This window comes from Ochotona curzoniae, unplaced genomic scaffold (assembly GCF_017591425.1).
Source record: "Ochotona curzoniae isolate NIBS_2020 unplaced genomic scaffold, NIBS_Ocur_1.0 scaffold_4683, whole genome shotgun sequence".
NCBI classification, from domain to species: Eukaryota; Metazoa; Chordata; class Mammalia; order Lagomorpha; family Ochotonidae; genus Ochotona; species Ochotona curzoniae.
In genome coordinates, this window is record NW_024467121.1 from 28,734,555 (window position 1) to 28,754,371 (window position 19,817).

At 35.8% G+C, this 19,817-nt stretch overlaps 1 protein-coding gene across 2 annotated transcripts in view; it reads left to right on the forward strand.

Moving 5' to 3' along the window:
* The window catches only part of ERO1B (endoplasmic reticulum oxidoreductase 1 beta), a 62,221-nt gene that overhangs the window by 33,699 nt on the left and 8,705 nt on the right, over positions 1-19,817 (forward strand). For both annotated transcript variants that reach the window (XM_040968051.1, XM_040968053.1), the window contains exons 5-12: positions 788-870; positions 4,439-4,512; positions 10,136-10,256; positions 10,378-10,424; positions 12,941-12,952; positions 14,853-14,879; positions 18,735-18,827; positions 18,950-19,196. In XM_040968051.1, the coding sequence (XP_040823985.1) occupies positions 788-870; positions 4,439-4,512; positions 10,136-10,256; positions 10,378-10,424; positions 12,941-12,952; positions 14,853-14,879; positions 18,735-18,827; positions 18,950-19,196 (704 nt within the window). The remainder of the gene's footprint in view (positions 1-787; positions 871-4,438; positions 4,513-10,135; positions 10,257-10,377; positions 10,425-12,940; positions 12,953-14,852; positions 14,880-18,734; positions 18,828-18,949; positions 19,197-19,817) is intronic.

The window sequence follows — 19,817 nt, forward strand, 5'->3', positions numbered from 1 at the left end:
TTATAATCTGATTCAGGGACATGTACAGATAATGTACTTTTGTTGCATGGGTATCCACAAATAATATACAGATGATTTTGTAGAAAATTCTTAAGAAGTAGTAAATAAAATTGTATTTTTATTCCAAGTAACAATATTTGAGGTCTCAGTTTTAACACTTGAAATTTTCTTCTCTGTTGATACATATGGCTCTTTTCATGCATCTTAATAGCTGTATGAGAACACTCATGGTTATTTGTGTAACTGTAGCATAGGTTAGCCTTTCCTTTCCCAGTGGTGGACATTTCAGCTGTTTCTGATTTTTTACTATTGTAAATAATGATGCACTGACATTTTTGTCCTTTGTCTCGTTTTGCACACATGTAAGAATTTCTCTGGAGCTATATTTAGAAGTAGCTGTAACCTACAGTATGCCTCTTTCAATATTACAAGAAAAATCAAATAAGGTAGATACAGCCTTAGGCGTGGAACTGCAGGCTCAAGGGATTTACATTTTTATAGCCTTAGATAAATATTGTCAGATTTATCCCCAGGGAAGTATGCTTTTTCAGTTTATATGATCAACAGCACAATATTAATTTGGTAAGTCTTTAGTATCTGTTCATTTAATAGGTAAAATTTTCTGTATCCTCATTTGTACTTAGTAAGTATATTAGGAATTTTGATAGTAGAATGTATATACATAGTGTGTACCATCACTAATATTAATTATTTTGCCAGGAAAAGCTGAAATGAAAAGAAAGCTAATAATTGTTATAACCCTTACTTACTGTGACCTCCCTTACAGTACTTGAAAGTGGCAAACAGTTCCAGAGAATTAGAAGATTGTGAGCAAGCTAACAAACTGGGAGCGATTAACAGCACCTTGAGGCAAGCTTTGTTTAGTTGGTATTAAGGAAATGTGTTCTTGTTTAGTTTATTTATGTTAATTTATTTTTCTTGTGACTGATAAAAATTTTTGTTAGGCATTAATATTTCTACTAAAAAACTTTTAAGAGGATGAAGTTATTCTGTATCCCATGATAGTTTTGTTTTTTCTTGGATGATTTGTTCTTAAATTTCTAGATAGTAAATTGGCAATAATTAGTAAATCTACTAAAAATATAAGAATACAAAAACAGAAATTTAGAACTGATCAGCTGGCCAACATTATGCATCTGTTTTTCCTGACGTGTATTAGAAAAGGATCCTGAACCAGTAAGTCTTTTATAAACTCAATCTATATGTTGTACATTTTTAAATGGTAAAAATTGCGGATAGTGTAACTGTTAAGTAGATTTTTTTGTTGGCTTTTCCTTATTTGCTCTAAGCATCAGTATAAATTAATTTATAAATGGTCACAAGTATGCATTGTAAAATGAATGAATATGATCTCTAATTAAGAATTGAATAGTTAAATTTTTAAATTTCCTTTTGTTTAGATTTGTATTTGTGGGCTATAATTTCTGATGTACAATAAATAGTATTATAATATTTATTAAAAAATTTTAATTCAAAAAGAGAATATTATTAATATCCACATGACTCCATTCAAGTGAAAAGATGTTAATATTGTCTACCTTTTTTTAAAGAAACATCATAGATAAATTTAAAATTCTTTATCTTCTATTTAATCCTGTTTTCTTTTTTCATTCTTAGAAGTAACTGCTATCATGACTGGTGTGTGTCAAAACAACGCTTTTGCTTTTCTCATCTATTTAAAAATAATTTATAGTTTTATTTTTTATATGTGATATCACATTTCCTTAATATAAACCTTATTTAATGTTCCTTAACATTCTTTTTTCATTATGTATTTTCCTTTTTAAGTCTGTCCATTTTGAAAATAGATATTTGTCTCATTCTTTTCACTGATGAATGCTTTTCTTCATATAAATAGTATTTTACTTATCTTTTCCTACTGATAGATATTTAGGTCATTTCTAATAGATCATTACACAAAAACTGTGACACCTTTAGCATTCCTGAAAAACAATGTTTGGTTTGGTTTGGTTTGGTTTGGTGTTTGTAAGCTAGAAGTTTAAACTGTCAGCTTCTAGAGTTGTCTACTTGCACCTGTTTGTGATAATGGCTCCAGAGTACGAATGTGAATGTATGCGACCTACCTACAGTGTAAGGAGTTTTATTCTCTACATGTTTGATACAAGTTGATAATGTTTGATGAATATATAGTGTCTCATTTCATTACTATGTAAGTTTTATACTTTGTGATTTTTAGGTATGTTTATCAGACATTTGCACTGTAGGGTCCTAGGAGCACAGTAGTGTATATAACAAACACAGTTTCTGCCTTCATGAGGGTTAATCCTCATCAGGAAACAAACAACGAAGTATTTGAGGAGTGAATAAATGATGATGAGTGCAGGGGTAAAATGTAGAGGAAACCATTAAGAAAGCTAGATGTGAAGATACTGTTTTAACTAGAACAGTCAAGGAAGACTATGATAATAGGACATGAGTTAAAACATGGGCTCCTGGAGGATGAGTATTCCAGGTATAAATGTGTCAGTTAAAGGACCCTAGACTATTAGAGGAACCAAAAGAGGGCCAGTGTAACTGCAGTGTATTAGTCAAAGGCAAAGGCCAAAGGTCAAAAGATGGGAGCAGGAGGTCAAGAATTCGGATTCATAGAGATCTCACAGAGTTTTAAAGGCAATTATTATGTAATGACTCTTGCTTTTAAACTGAGTGGGATGAAAAGTTGCTAGAGCCCAAGAGGGTTGAGCCTTACATTGAGGAAGTCTGGCTAATTTGGCTACTATAGTAATCCAAATTAGTTTTTTAGACCAAGGTGATGGCAGTGGAAACGATATGAGGTACTGAATTTCTGGAAATAATTTTTTTCAGTAGTAAACAATATATTATTACATCTGAAGCTTTATTTTTTTTAATAACAAACACATCCAAACATATTTAAAACTGGAGAATAAAACGTAACCAAGTTAAGTAGAAATAATTTCTTTTAAAAGAGTAACGTGAAGTTAAATAGAAGTAAAGGTTTATTTTTATTTGAAATGCAGATCTACAGAGAGAGGAGAGACAGAGCGAATCTTCTATCTTCTGATTCACTCCTCAGATAGCCATAGTGACTTGAGCTGAGCCGATTTGAAGCCATGAGCCTCTAGGCTTTCACGCGAGAGCAGGGCCCAAGGACCAGAACCAGGCCATAAGTAGGAAGTTGTATAGGAAATGGAGTAGCTGGGACTCAAACTGGTGCCCCTTATGGAATGCAGGCAGAGTATTAGCTTGTTACACCACTCTGTCAGGCCCTGGAAATATTTTGAAGATAGACATATCAGCATTTGCTGAAGGATTAGATTTGGCATATGAAAAAGACAAGAACTTTATTTTTAGTAGGAAAATGTAATTTCTTTTTTTTTTAATGTAATCTCTGTCACAATTGTTTTGTTCACTTTACAACATCAGACCTATCTTGTTAAGCACTGTTATAGTTTGTCATTTTTAGCCGTAACTAAAAATGGCATCAGATCTTTCTGGATTTAAGTATGACATAGATCTTTCTATTAACTTTTATTAAATTATGTTTCTATAGAGAAAAAAAGAATCTCTTGGTATGTTAAGATGGGAGTTGAGATGGCAGTTGAAACAACACAGCAGCCTTAGATATTTCTTTGTCATGATTATGTTATATGGCAGCTGACCAAATACAACATAAATTATTGAGTTTCACAGTATCCCATTGAAAAATTATGACTTATATTTGGTTCACACTTCTTTTTAAAATAGTGTTTTCCCTTTGTGTTGTGAATAAGGAGAGTAGCAAAATGATGCATCTTTGATAGATGTTGTCATTGTGTATTCAAAATAGAGAACCTGAATATAAGCTAAAGTGAATGCAGATCAAAGTTTATCTGAATGGATGTAGTTGTACTTTTCAGTTCTTCAGGATAGGAAAGTTGATAATTTATTTTGTTAAATTTAAGGTAGTGTAAAAGGAATGATTTACAATAAAAAACTGACGTTTGGTAACCAATAAATACCACATTTATTGAAATATCATAGAAATGTAATTCTCAGTTTTTCATATCCTATAAGTATAGAAGCAATTTAAGTTAAAAGAATTTAATTCCTGTTTCAGGGAGCATTATAATAATTGCTAAGTCAGTTAAAAGGTCAGCTAAAATTTTATGTTTTTAACTAGTGTTATATGTATTTTAAAATTAATTTCTAGTCAAACTATTATTGAACTTAGGCTAATAATAATTTTAATGAATAAGAAATGCACTCATGAAAGTTAATACCTATATTTATAGTAACTTATTTTTTTGTCACTTTCATGTAACTAATGACAGAATTTGTGACATCATCTAATAAAAAATGGCCTCAGTTTATCTATTTTAATTGCACTAGAATGCAGTAGTAAAATTTTCAACTCCAAATTTAATTATTTTTCTTTTTTTATTCCTCCTTCCCATAGTAATCAAAGCAAAGAAGCTTTCATTGACTGGGCAAGATATGATGATTCACAGGACCATTTTTGTGAACTTGATGGTAATAAAATAAACTACTATCCATCTTAACTTTAATCCTTTTATAAGACATGAATCCATGAAAATACCTGATGAGTTTTTGCTTTCACACTAGATTTTGCTATGTAAATCTTGTTATTTTTTTTAAAGATTTTATTTTATTTTTATTGAAAAGGCGGATATACAGAGAGGAGAGACAGAGAGGAAGATCTTCCGTCTGATGATTCACTCCCCAAGTGAGCGCAACGGGCCGATACTATGCCGATCCGAAGCCAGGAGCCTCTTCCTGGTCTCCCACACAGGTGCAGGGTCCCAAGGCTTTGGGCCGTCCTCAACTGCCTTCCCAGGCCACAGGCAGGAAGCTGGATGGGAAGCAGGGCCGCCAGGATTAGAACTGGCGTCCATATGGGATCCTGGGCGTGCAAAGCGAGGACCTTAACCACTGCACCACCGCGCCAGGCCCTATCTTATTATTAATGACAGCATTTATTAAGAGCCTATGTTCCAGGTCTTGTGTTAAGTGTCATAAATTATTTCTTATGTGAGTGTGTGTGTGTACATATATATATATACACACACACACACACATATGTGTGTATATAATGGTATCTATATCTATATATTTCACTCATTTGAAAGAGTTAAAGAGAGACACACACACACACACACACACATATGTGTGTATATAATGGTATCTATATCTATATATTTCACTCATTTGAAAGAGTTAAAGAGAGACACGGGGAAGGAGTGAAGTAGAGAGAGATAACTTCCATCTGCTGCTTCCAATCCCCAAATGGCCAAGACATCTGGGGCAAGAGCCTGAAACTCCATCCAGATCTCCCACATGGCTGTCAGTTGACCTGGTACTCAGGCCATTCTCTGCTGCTTTCTCAGGCTCATGAATAGGGAAGTAGATTAGAAGTGAAGCAGCCTGGATTCAGACTGAGCTTATCTTGGTTACTGGCCTTTGCACACAATTGCTTGGCTCACTAAACCGCAACACAGGCCTTATTATTTGTAGTCTTCATAGCTACTTGAATAGATGTGTGTTCTTTCATATTTGAGAAAACTGATTGTCACAAAGATGAATAACTTTTTCAGAATCGCATAATAGCATAATAGCAACAGAGATAGTATTTGATTGCAAATATGAAGAATCTAAGACCGGTATTATTTCTGTTTTGACATACTATTTCCCATGAACTTTCAGTTGAAGTCCCTTAACTACAGAGACTTCAAAAAATTCACATAAAGATGCCCTCCAATGTTGAAGATTCTAACTCAACTTCTGCACAATGCTCTTTCAAAGAATTCCTAGAGTGGTACGAAACAAGACACTGTCCAACTGAGTAACTGCCACAGTATCTAACCAAAGTCAGTTGCAGTGACTCTAATTTCTTGTTATATATGGGAGAATGTTCCCAAAGAATTGTGCTGGGTAGACGTTACTTATTTGGCTTCTCAGTCGTTTACTTTGGTTTTGCCACGTTTCTGGTGGTGGGAAAGAATCTCCACCTGTGCATAGGCAGCAGCGGTTTTTCTGAAATCTTCAGGTGTCTGGAGAGATCATACTGCTTTTTAAATGTTTAAAAAGATTTGCAGGGGAAAATGTGCTAATAATCCAAACTTCAATAGAGTAAGTTACAGTAAGGTTCTATCACAGTATAGTAAATAGAGAAGAATGTTGAGAGGTATAATCTTGTTATCATGGGTTACTTTGATTTTAGCAAGGAAATGTTTTTTTCAAGAAATCTGAGTATTTGGATATACTAATGGGCAACTAATAAAATATCTATTGTGCTGCTTAGATCAGAAAAGTTAGTATCAAAGCAAGCTATTGTACCTGTGTTAAATACTTCCAACACTGCATATAAAACCATTCTAAAAACCACTACTTTTCTGAGCACTGACGGTCAATGATTTATAACCTAAGGCTTTTTATTACTGTAGGGTAGCTTTCAAGTCACTATTTAGTTATTCTTTATCTAAATTCAGTACAATAAAATGAGAATCTAAGGACTATCACCCTAATTTATTCAGGAATGTATCTATACCATCTTGCTCCCTTCTGTTTTACTGGGTTTTTTTTGTCTTTATTTAAATGGAAGATGATTCCTTTATGATTCCTGTAGCTAAAATAGCTGTTTTAAAATTAATTTAGGGCCTGGCATGAAAGCGTAATGGTTAAAGTCCTCACCTTGCATGCGCCGGGAATCCATATGTGTGCAGGCTCTAATCCTGGTGGCACACTTCCCATCCAGCTCCCTGCTTGTGGTCTGGGAAAGCAGTCGAGAATGGCCCAAAGCCTGGGGACCCTGCACCCCTGTGGGAGACCCAGAAGAGCTCATGGCTCCTGGCTTCGGATTGGCTCAGCTCCAGCTATTGCAGCCACTTGAAGAGTGAACCATCGGATGGAAGATCTTCCTCTCTGTTTCTCCTCCTCTCTTTATATCCACCTTTCCAATAAAAATAAATCTTAAAAAAAAAATTTAGCATTTAAAGTTTTTAAAATCTGCTGCTCCCTCTACCCTACATGTTTTTGTTATGTCTTTATTGCATGGTTTGCTGTCTTTGGCTCATGTTCTGCTCAAATGTCATTTTGCCAGAGTAGCTGTAATCATCCTGAAACAACAGCCATTGTACCCTCTTTGCACTGCTGGTTTCTGGCCCAAACCCCTTAGCGCCAACAACTTCCTGAGGTGAACTGACATATTGCTTAGTTTATTGGGCTATCATTTGTCCTTTCTGACTACCTTGTTAGCCACTGGAGGGGAAGGGCTTCATTCCCTTGGCTTTCTTCTGTGTCCCCAGTGCCCAGAACAGTGCGTGCACATGGAAGGTGTTCAGTCAGTATTTGCTGAATAAAGTAATTAGCTTGTAAATAATGGGATCAATTTTTGCTTTTTCATTTTTCCCTTAAATACCTTCATTAATATATTTTAAATGCTTAAAACAATTATTAATCTGGCTGTATGTCAAAATTACTTGAGAGATTTAGAAACCAGATTATTCTTGATTGTATTATTTAGTGTAAAATCAGATATACAGAGAGGAGAGACAGAGAGGAAGATCTTCTGTCCCATGATTCGCTCCCCAAGTGAGCGCAATGGCCGGTGCTGTGCTGATCTGAAGTCAGGAGCCAGGAACTTCCTCCGGGTATCCCACACGGGTGCAGGGTCCCAAGGCTTTAGGCTGTCCTCTACTGCTTTCCCAGGCCACAAGGAGGGAGCTGGATGGGAAGTGGAGCTGCCAGGAATAGAACTGGTGCGGAAATGGGATCCTGGCGTGTTCAAAGCGAGGACTTTAGCTGTTAGGCCACTGTGCAAGGCCCAATTTTATTAGAAGAGTAAGTTAGTAGAAGTTTGGGGTAGGGTTGGTAATGGAGGGGTATTCACTCATTCTTGAGTCCATATACACTGTTAAAAAAAAAAACCTGTGACTTTAGACAAAATCCTATGCCCTAAGTTATCCTGTTACCATTATGTTTTAAGAGTATGTAGATTGTGAAGAAGGAAGGAATATCTAGCATCATAGATAATGCAGTCTAACCTAATAACACTGGTCTCAAATTACAGTGAAAATCCAGTTGGAAAAACTGATATATTTGAGGAGGAAAATAAATTGAGTGAATTTGAAAAACTAGAATTTTTGATTCAGTGCAAATTCTTTGAATCCTCAAATGGTACAGTGATATAGGAAGATCAACTTTGGAGCAATTTAATAGAAGGAAGAAGAGAAAAATATTGGGAGGAGGGTCATGGTTGAGATCAAGAGAGAATTATCTGAATGAATGGTATACCTGCAGAGGTGAAGAGGAGTTATAATTTACTTGCAGATTAATTAATAGGTCAGTGCCGCAGGTGGTCCAGGGCAAGGAGAGTCACTCACATTGACTGCTGCACTTAAGGGGGCTTCAGCCTCTATCTGCTTTCTGCTCCACACATTGCTCATTCTCAGTGTCATGAGATTCTTGTTTTTATAGGTCAGGAACTGACAAGCTTTTTCAGCAAATAGATGAAATTTTAGGCTTTGTGGGCTATATGGGAGTATATAATCTCGCAAATACTCTGCCATTCTATTGGGAATTTCATAAAGCTGATGGGAAATAGAATTAAAAGATGATTTTGATGCAAAATTTAAAAAAAAAATATTTGAGAAACAGAGCAACTTGTAGAGAGACAAACAGGCAGACAGAGAGATCTTCCAGCCACTTGTTTATTCTTTGAATGGCCACAATAGCAAGGTTTGGACCAGGCTGAAGCCAGGAGCCAGGAACTCTGTCCTGGTTTCCCATGTGGTTGGCAGGAGCCCATGTAGTTGGGCCATCTTCAGCTGCCTTCCAGACACATCAGTGTTAGGAAACTCAAACCAGTACTCTGACAGGATGTTGGTGTTACAGACAGCAGCTTGACTTCACTACACCCAAGTGTCAGCTTCGTAAACACACCGTTTAATTCCATTTTTCCAGAAACCTGCTGAAGTGCTCTAATGTTAAGAGGTAGTAAGGAAATGAACCATGTCTGTGTTCTAAGAAAATTTATTTTAAAAAATGGCAACAGGCTAGATTTGTCCTATGAGATATAGCGTGCCAGTGTTTTATATGTTAACAAAATTCACCCTTTCAAGATTTAAAAGCTTTTTAAAGTTGTATCTACCATCTACCATTTTGAAAGGAGGAAAAAGTTCTTCAGTATGTCAACACTGGTAGATGAAATAAATTTGTAAAGTTGATTTCTTAAAACTAGAGCATTATGAAAAAGACAAAAACCTAGAGCATTATATAGCTCTGGATTACAAAGTCATTAATGTTTTATGTATTTGTTTATGTAAAAGGCACAGTGACAAAAAGAGGAGAGGGCCTGGCACAAAGGCTCAGTTGGCAAATCTTCCCCCTTTAAGCACCGGATTCCATATAAACACCGATTTGTCCTGGCTGCTCCGCTTTTCAACTAGCTCCCTGCTTATGGCCTGGGAAAGCAGTAGAGATAGCTCAAAGTCCTGCGACCCTGTACACAAGTGGAGACCCAGAAGAGGCTTCTGACTGCTGGCTTATGGATCATCTCAGCTCTGGCTGTTGGGGCCACTTGGGGAGTGAGCCAGTGGATGGAAGATCTTTGCCTCTCCTCTTTTCTGGAACTCTACCTTTCCAAGAAAGTAAACTTTAAAAAAAGAAAGACAAAAGAAATATGGGGAGCTATAGTTTAGGGGTCATTTACAATATACTCTTGTTCTGAGTGGTTTGGCCCCATGACTCTGCCTACTTTCCTCTGTGTTCATGTGAACCAGCAGATGGAAGATCTTTCCCTTCGTCTCTCCTTTTCTGTGAATCTGATCTGCCTTTCCATACTTCATCTTAGCCAAAAGTCTGAGAAGCGATGATCTGCCTTTCCAATAAAAGTAAATAAATAAAAGAGCACTGAGCTTCCAAAGGAAGGGGAAGAATTACTCTTTCTTCTCTCTTGTTTCATGTTGTTATGCATTCCTTGTGAATTGCAATCACGAGTGTGCTAACCAGTGTACCATTTAAGCTGGAGATGACAACAAACACAAAAAACCCCAGAACTAACCTGTTTGCTTTGTAAATGCTAAATTTTAGGTAAATGGTGAACTGCGATATTTTGTATGAAATTTTTCTTCTTCAGATGAGCGATCTCCAGCTGCTCAGTATGTAGACCTGCTGCTGAATCCAGAGCGTTACACCGGCTATAAAGGGTCCTCTGCGTGGAGAGTGTGGAACAGCATCTATGAAGAAAACTGCTTCAAGTAACTGGACGGGCTGGGAGGCCGAGGACTGACTAAAGGGCAGGGGATGGGAATCTTGGTTTCTGCTGTAAAAAATATCTAAGGGTCAAACTGTGTGGATTTTCTTTGCTTTCTTTTTCAGGCCTCGGTCTGTTTATCGTCCTTTAAATCCTCTGGCACCCAGCCGAGGTGGGTTTTCCATATATTTTCATGCCTTTTGAAACTTGTTTATAAAATGCCTTTATAACTACATGTTGATAACCATTTCATTGTCTGGCTTAATTTAAATGATAACAATACTGTTAAGCCTCAGGATTTCTGTACCTTTCATTTAATCATCAGCCATTGAGCACCTGTTGTATGCCAGACCCTAAAGTAGCTTTAATGCAAAACATATTGGAATGTGCCAGTAATCCTCCATAGCAGAAATTTCCTGAGGAACTCTTAAAAGTATGGATGTCAAGGACCTTCCCCATACTAAAGTCAACATTCTTGGATGAAAACTTGGGTGTTGGTATTTTTCTTACACCTCTCCAGATGATCCAGGGTGCAGCCAAGTTTGAGAAGCAGTAGTTCTTAGCAGTGCTTCTCAAACTTCACTGTGCATACAAATCACCTAAGAGCATTAGTAATTATACACGTGCTGATCTTCTTGGTCTTGGGTGATATCCAGTATTCTAGGAAGCTCTTGGGTAGAGTCCAGGATGCCAACCCAAGTATACCAATCGCTAAATCAGAAGACTAGAGAAAGGAGTTTCAGAATCTCAGGCTACCTTCAATAAGACCTTGGACCTGCACTTTCAGCTAGGGTGGCTAGTTACCACAGGGGGTTGTTGAGCAAAGAAATGTGGTTGTTATGAAACTGAATTTAAATCTTGTAATTTTTTAAAAAAACTAAACCAGTGTGAAATATTGTTGTCATTATACAAAACTTTAGTAAGAATACTTTAACCTTTGCATCACGTAGCGTATTATTGTCACATTATGTATATATATACTTCTTACTCTATTATCTACATCAGTGGCTGGCACTGAATTACAGTGGGACAACATTGTAGTCAGTTTGACACAAATTTATTTTGTCCTCAGTAAGAACCATACCCTGAGAACAGTTCTTTAATTGACCTGCCTTTCCAGTGTTTTCTTTAGATCAGGATTGTTTTAAGAATTGGAGTTTCCTGGTCTAGGTTTGTATCTGTAAGACTTTGTGGAGGAAAAATGCATTTAAAAGGGTTGAATGCATGGAATGCTTTTAGATGACCACTCTATAGCAGTGTGGCCAACACTTCCTCAAATCCATGCTCTAAATGCCTGGAGAAAGAATTGTCTCACAAAGAAGGCCTGTGTGACTGGTTTTCCTTTGTCTCTCTTCCTGCTTTTCTCATCACAACTTTGTCTTTTCATCTTACATGTTCTAATTACAGAAAAATGTGTAAACATTGAAGCAGTTTAGAAGTTGTAAAAAAAGGAAAATGCTCTCCCCACCTACTCACCCACTTTTCTATTCCATGGTGCAAAGTCTGTTAATTATTTTTCCAGACCTTCTCTATGGGCATTTAAAGTAAAATGTAATTGTTCAGTTAATTAAACCACCAAGTCCTAAGAAGAACTTCACTTATGTGTTACAAGTTAAACATATGGAACTGCTGGAAAGGTGAAAGGAGGAAGGGAACCACTGCATAAGAAAAGACAGAGGAAGAGGAGAAGAGAAAAAAAGAGTTTCTTGAAGCTGTTATAGAAGTGTTCCATGAAGTGATTCAGTAGCTCTTGTAAATGCTGTGTGTTACCTCATTTGAAATTGCAGATTTCCATCTTTAAACGTGCTTCTTCCACATTCCTTCTGAGTTCTAACAGCCAGGTGTCTACACCTTTTTTTTTTCAACAGTTTTCAAGCAACAGAACCTTTTTTTTTTTCCCAAAAATGAAATCTGTTAGAATCCCACATGTAAAGCTGATAGAGGTAGAACTGCTCAGAAGCTCTTGAGCTCATTCATACCTTCTAGCCTCTTCCCCACTCCTAGGCAGCTGGGAAGCAGTTACCACATGAGGTTTCAACAATTGCTCTTAATGTCTGTGCTGAAGAGCAGTAATTTAACCAGTTCTTTTAGCAAGGAAGCAGTCGTGTTCAGAGAGGGTTGTGTATCCACATGTTTAAAGGAGCAGTTTCATGTGTTTATTAGAACTAGAGATCTTTGGGGGTGGACTTTGTGATATAGTGGGACATCTGTATCCCATATTGGAGTGTTAGCTCAAGCTCTGGCTACTCTGTTTCTGATCCAGCTTCTTGCTAGTACATCCAGGAAGGCAAATGTTGGTCATATACGTGGCATCTGCTTGGGAGTGAACCGAATGGGAGAGTAATAACTCTGTGTGTGTGGGTGGGTGCATGTGCGTGTTTGCCACTCTATCTTCAAATAAATAAATCTCTTGTAAAAAAGAGAGAGAGAGAAATCTTTATGATCATTTCTAGCTTTTTAGTTTTCTGATATACTACTGAAAGTTTAAAACATATGAAAATTTTAGACTTTTGACCTGTAATCTTATTAAGAAGCCTCATTTACAGGATGACTACACAGTGACCAAGGCTCATGAAATAATAGTTTAAAAAAGTGGTAAGCCTTAAGTCCATATTGAAATAAACAGAATTGGATTTTGAGCTGTATTAGATACTTTTCTAACATACTTTCTACTATTTTCTCTTTTAGGTGAAGATAATGGTGAGATAAAACTCGTGTATTTGCTTCAAGTGTAGAAGAAGTGCTTCTAATGGTCAAAATCTTATTTTCCTTTATTTGAGTCAAAAGAAAATGTTTGCCTTTTCTAGACCATAACCACTAAAAAAAAAAAATCATGTTTTATATATAACAAGGTAGAAAATAAGTTTACCATTTACTGGTTATTACAACCTTCTTGAATATGTTCAGGGGAAATGTACAGAAGTTAATAAAGCGTTCCAGATAATTTGTCTTGTGACCAGTTTTTTTTATTTTAAAATTTATAACTTTAATTATAGTTAATTCAATGAAGAGCCAACTTGTAAACCATTGGTTACTTCAAATTACTGATTAAACATGTCATAAGGTACCCTCAAAGAATCAAAATAATAATTTGAACTAAATGAAAACATAATGTCTTCTAAGAGGTGATGGTATGTAGTAGAAAACAGAAGCACTTTATATGAATAGTTATAACAAAGCACAAGATACTACATAGTACAGAAAGTAGGTGATATCGTTTCTTAGGGACAAATCAATGCTCCAGTGATATGGGAAAGCTTGTGGGAGGAGATAGCAAACGAGGTGAAATTTGAATAACAGGATGGATGCAGGTCAGTAGAATTGAATAATATGTGCTAGTTGGATTCCTAGCTGCAGCATGTACCTGTGATTTTAGAAAGGAAAAGTTGAGCCTACCAGAGAGACGCTTAGCAACAGAAGAGAGTGTTGGTAGATTATATGACAAAGCTCGATGGAGGCCAAATTATTGAAGACTTTATGAGCTACATTTTTCCAGTTGTAAGTTGATGTTTTTGAACAAGTAAGATAAAAATGAATGATGACTTAATCAGTAGAAGGATGGTTGTGGTTTTTGCAGAATGAGAACTATGAAGAAGCAAAGTAATAGCACCCCATCATTTGTTCCCTTGAGTTCCTACTCAGCATATCTCTGTCATTCTTTTTCAGTTAAAAAAAATAGTAAAGATCTGTATTTTAAGAAGCAGATCAACAATTTTACTCTTTATGGACTGCCGTGTTTTCCCTCTTCATTCAGAAAAACAGTGTTAGGCCACAAATAATTCTTTTTAATTGACAGCTAAAAATTATATGTACTTATCATGTCCAACATGATGTTTTTAATATATATACACTTAGGAATGGCTCAGTGGAGCTAAATAATAAAAACATGTTACTTCCTTATTTTTTGTGTGTGATTAAAAACACTTAAGGTCTGTTCTCTTGGCAGTTTTTTGAGAATGAGATAGAATATTATTAACCATAGATATGATGTTGTACAATAGAGCTCTTGCACTTCGCAGTGTAATTTTGCATCCTTTGTCTGACATTTCCCCATTGTCATGAATAGTTCCTGTGACTCAAGTACTTAGATAAATCAGTTTCTTCCAATTTTTATTCATTAACTTTCCTGAAGAATTATATTTAAAATTAAGAGATTTTAAAAATTTATCAAAATTTGGTAGTTCTATATCATTCAGGAACTGTATTTAGTTTTATTGGCTTAAGAAAGTGAAGTAACTAATAATTTGATTTTCTCAAACTTACTTAGAAGTATTACAGTTATTAAAAGCAAAAACTGCCTTAATTATTTTCAATGGATAAGATTTATATAATAGCTTTGACTGAAATGTTTTCACAGAATTTTTAATAGTGAAAATATCTTTTGTGAGAATTTTCTCTTAGGTTGTTTAAATCACTTGTAAAATTTATTTCCTAGAACATACTGTGTTTCCCACTTTCCCTGAAATATATACATTTCTAGGGATAAATACTTCTTAATCTTAATCTTCCTTTAATAAGAAATATTTAATAAATTTAATTTATAAATGTTCATTTAAAATATTTTAACTGACTCCCCCTATTCTGTGTTTTTTTTTTCTAGGTGAATCATTTTATACATGGTTAGAAGGTAAACTTATTGTCTGTTAAATTCAGTGACTTTTTGTTAAAAGTTTTTATTATGTTCTTACAAGTTTTTGGATTTTTATTGTCCTGACAAACTAATTTTGATAGTGTTTGGAAGAAGATAACATACGCTTTAGGTTGCTAAATTTGGGAATATAACTATGTAAAAAAATTTGAGGCTATTGGTCAGCCAGAAATGCATTAGATACTTTTGTATTCCTGTATTGTCAGTGTTGAAAATATAAAATGTTATTAATGGGAAGCAGAAATGTTCTAGATCTTGAGAGCTTAGATTAATCACTGGTTATGTTGTATTTTTCCAAATTTACAAAATTTCCTTGGTTTATAAAATTGGAAGAGTATGTATTAGTGGTGTTCCATAGTCATAAACTTTTAGAGTTAAACTAAGTAGTTAACTCTGTTTTATGTTTATTAACTGGTAATGTTACCTTAGGAACATAATTCCCCTTCATTTTTATTGAACTGCATGCATCAGCCATTACTAGCGTGAACATTATTATGCAAATACTGTTGGAGTTATATTGAAAAAGAGGGTGTGTAGAAGGTGCTTAGTTTGTTTAAATATTAAGCTCTACTCTAAAGATATTAGAGAAGACAGCATGTAGGTTAAAAGAGAGACTCTGAGTGTTGATAACAAAGGATAAGAATGGACACTCGGGTAATGTTGTATTCCTGGGATGCTGTGCTGCTAACCACTCCTGGTATCCCCATGCTGCCTGACCATGAGTGTGTTGATATGTAGTTCCAGGGAGCCTCTTCTGAGTTGAGTTTCTTCATCCGGTGTGTAAGAGTAGCAATAGTAATCTTATTTATGTACATTATTGATGTAGATGATAGCTATAAAAATTTCTTTGAAAATGTCTAGATGTCACATCCTATTGTTGCAATTAACCTTTTGTGTGAGAAGTATGTGTGTCTGTGTGTGTGTTCGTGTGTTCCACAAGCTGGCAATTCCAAAAATTGGTAGAAAAAGCATTATTATAGGAAAAAAACTGAATGGTTTTCCAATTTTTGCACCAAAATAAGCTTTTCTTTTCATTCTCAATTCCCACCAACTTTTGAAGTGCCCTGATACATTTCTGCTCTTTTTTCCTCACTTAGCATCTCTCCTGTTCCAGGCTAATGAGCTGGGTCAACCTCCCAGTTCTGGGCTCTGATTTTTAGGCATATACATTTTCAAGAGCTTTGCTTTGCTTACTGTCCCTTTTACAAAACTGTATTTGCAGCAGCACTGATACACAACAGACATTTATTTTTCTTTTTGCAACTTTTGGCTCCCACATATTAAGGGAGAACATGCAGTATTTGTCCATCTGGGTGCAGATTATTTCTCTTCATATGGTGTCCTTCAGTTGGGCCCATTTGGCTGCAAATGTAGAACTTCATTCTTTTTAGTAACTGAAAAAGTATCCCATTGTATGTATACATCATATTTTCTCTGTCTGTTCATCTACTGATGGAAACCTTGACTGATTCCAAATGTTGGCTTCTGTGATCAGTGCTGCTGTAAACATGGTGGTGTAGGTATCTCTTGGATTCATTGTGTTAAAAATTTGGTGAAGAAGGGTTTTTTGTTTTTAAGATTTTTAATTTGTTTAGAAGGTAGAATGATAGGAAGAAAGGGAGAAAGGAAGAAAAATTTCTGTCACTGGCTCACCCTCAATTGGCCACAAAGCTGGGGCTGGGTCAGACTTAAACCAGGAGCCAGAAACTATCCAGGTCTCCCGTTTGGGTGTCATGAACTCAAGTACTTGAACCGTCATCTGCATCTGGGTGTCCCAAGTAGTGGCTTAGCATTCCTTGATGAAAATTTGTATTAGGAAGTTAGTTAATATTTAATGTTTTCTTAAATATGTCTGTGTTATCACAAATATTCAAAATTTACTTTAAACTTTTAAGAGTAAACTACAAAATAGAATTTAACTTTTACTTTTTTATCTGTGACAGTTCACATAACCTAGCAATAATTAGGAAATGAGGCCTTGAATCATATTTTTTTTTACTCAAGACTACATACCTCGATTGTAGGACAGTGACACAGATTGAAAGAGAGAGAGAGAGAGAGAGAAGAAATAAGTATGAATGAATCAATAATCTAAAAGGTCCTATAAGTCTGGCAATTGCTCTAATAGTTAAGATATCCTTGGGACTTCTGCATACCAGTTTCCTGCCAGTGCATAACCTGGAAGATACCAAGTAATGGTTTAAGTTCTCATGTATCTGCTACCCACGTGTAAGACCTAAAATGAGTTCCTGTTTCCTGGCTTTGGGTTGGCCCAGTTCTGCCTGTTACAGCTTTTAAAAAGTGAACTATTGCATGAGTGAACTCTCCTTTACCCCTGCTCTGTCTTTCATACTGTCTCAACCCAGATGTTTCGAAAAATGGAACTTGCATTATTTTTAACATATTGTTTACCCAATACTATGTCAATTAATTCCATAATGTTGTATATTGATACTGAGGCCTTGTTGGGGCTTTTAACTGACCGGATCTTTACTCTGTTAGACCTATCTTCAGACCAGAGAAGGTCTCCCCAAGAGGCCACTGAACTTATCTGGACAATAAGACGCTGAACTTTATGCTAGGCATGTGTTTGCAAGCAATGAATCTCAACTGAACTTGAACTATGGTTATGCAACAAGGTGGAGGAATCCACCATAGGGGGAGGGGTATGGGAGGGGTGGGGGGAATCCCCAGCGCCTATAAAACTGTACTACATAATACAATGTAAGCAACAATAAAATAAATAAATAAATAAATAAATAAATAAGTTTTAAAAAAAAAACACTAAAAGATCTTCAGACAATGCAAAATAAACCACTTAAGTACTCTTCAGAATTTTCCAACAGTATAAAAATGAGACTGTATTTTACTTTCTACTGTAAAACTTCATTTTTCCTCATGAGGAAAAAAGAGAGCAGGCAAGGATAAAACCTGTTGTGATGGATGGAAAAAGCTAATTGCTCTGTATCCAGTGGATTCTTTAAACTTATGTTTCTGTGCTTTTTATTCACTTTTAAAATTTTCCATAAATATTGCTTTTCAAAAAATTTTATTCTGGTGAAATATACTTAAGGTAACATTTTCACCCAAACCATTTTTAAGTTCATTATTTAGTGGCATTAAATATATTCATAAAGTATACCAATCCTCTAAGAAAATCTTTTTAGAAGAAGGTAAGAATAAGATAGGATCATCTCCACCTCTGTCGTAAGTTTTGAATAAAAGCCTGTGTGGGCTAAGAAGGCCGCACAAAATAATTTTCATTTTATTCTAAACCCCATGTAATTTGATTCTATTCACATAGTAAATGGTCAACCTACTTTTCATGTGTGAATTAAGACTCCTCAAAATCTGTCCAAGTTTTGGCTTCTTAGAGATGGAAAGTACAGTTGAAAATAAAGCATTCCCAGTCAACAGGTTAATAAGACCCTCTTAGAATCTCCACTGTTAAGTTCCAGGAAAAGACAGGAAAGGGAAAAGGAGAATCAGTTGCTGCAAAGCGGTGATTTACATTTGCCTTCGAAGTCTTCAGTAGAGCACAGAAGGCTGTGCTGTTGCCCTCCGTGTAACAGGGAACTTCCCACCTGCCCGTGCTTTCACCGCTGGTAATAACCAAGCTTTTCTACCTGAGGCTCCCATCTTACTCAGTTAATTTCATTCTGCATCTCAAGTTTTTCTAGTGAGGCAACCCTGATCTGTCTTTGTGTTATTTTTTATTTATTTTTACATCCTCGAATCTTAACTTTAAAAATAGTCCTATGTACTGAATATTTCTAGTTCAGTAGTTCTGTTATTTAAATGGGCCTGCTTTGTTTTTCACTTTTTTCAAAATAGGTTTATGTCTGGAGAAGAGAGTCTTCTATAAGCTTATATCGGGACTTCATGCTAGTATCAATTTACATCTCTGTGCAAATTATCTTTTGGAAGGTAAACAAATTTTAAGTGAGATTTTTGCCTTCTATCTAAATCCTGGGATGGTGGGAAAATGTATTCTCTTAGAACAAAAAAATCCTTTCTGACTAAGATAATATATTTCTCCTCTTCTTTAGAAACTTGGGGTAAACCTAGTTGGGGGCCAAATATTAAAGAATTCAAACGCCGCTTTGACCCTATGGAAACCATGGGAGAAGGTCCACGAAGGCTAAAGAATCTGTACTTTCTGTACTTGATTGAGCTTCGGGCTTTGTCAAAGGTAGCCCCATACTTTGAGCGCTCAATTGTCGATCTTTACACTGGAAATGTGCAAGAAGATGCTGACACAAAAGCCCTTCTACTGGATATCTTTCAAGACACAAAGTAAGAAGTAACTGCCAGTGATCTGAAATTGCCCACTTTATTCAAATGAGGCTAAATTCCTAAAAGTTAGGAAAAGAAAAGGGGAACTGAGAAGGAAAATTACCAGTAAGAACGTAACATGTTAAAATTTCCACCAGTGTTGACTACAAAGCATCTTTACAGGTTTATTTCAGAAACGTTTACACTTGAGAATGGGTCATAATTTCAGATTTTTGGGGGGGTCATAATTTCAAATATAACTTTAAATTTTGTGTCGTATCAAAATTCAGTACAAAATATTTTACCACTTCTGTATTCTTTGACTATTTAAATTTAGATGGTATGATTAGGTATTGGCATGGTAGATGCATAAAGCAGCATTAACCTTGTCTTCTAAGATACAACTTCTGAAAAATGCTTGGTCTATAAAATTTGAGTTTACTGATTTAGTTAAAATGAATAGTGGGGCAGGTGCTTGGTTCAGTGGTTGGTTAAGATGTCATTCTGGACACCTGCATCGCATATCAAAATATCTGGGTTCGAGTCCTGTGCGTCTACATTCAGTGCAGCTTCCTGCTAAGGCCCACCCTGGGAGATAACAGGTAGAGGCTCAAGGTGTGTTTCTGGAGTTCAAGGCTCCTG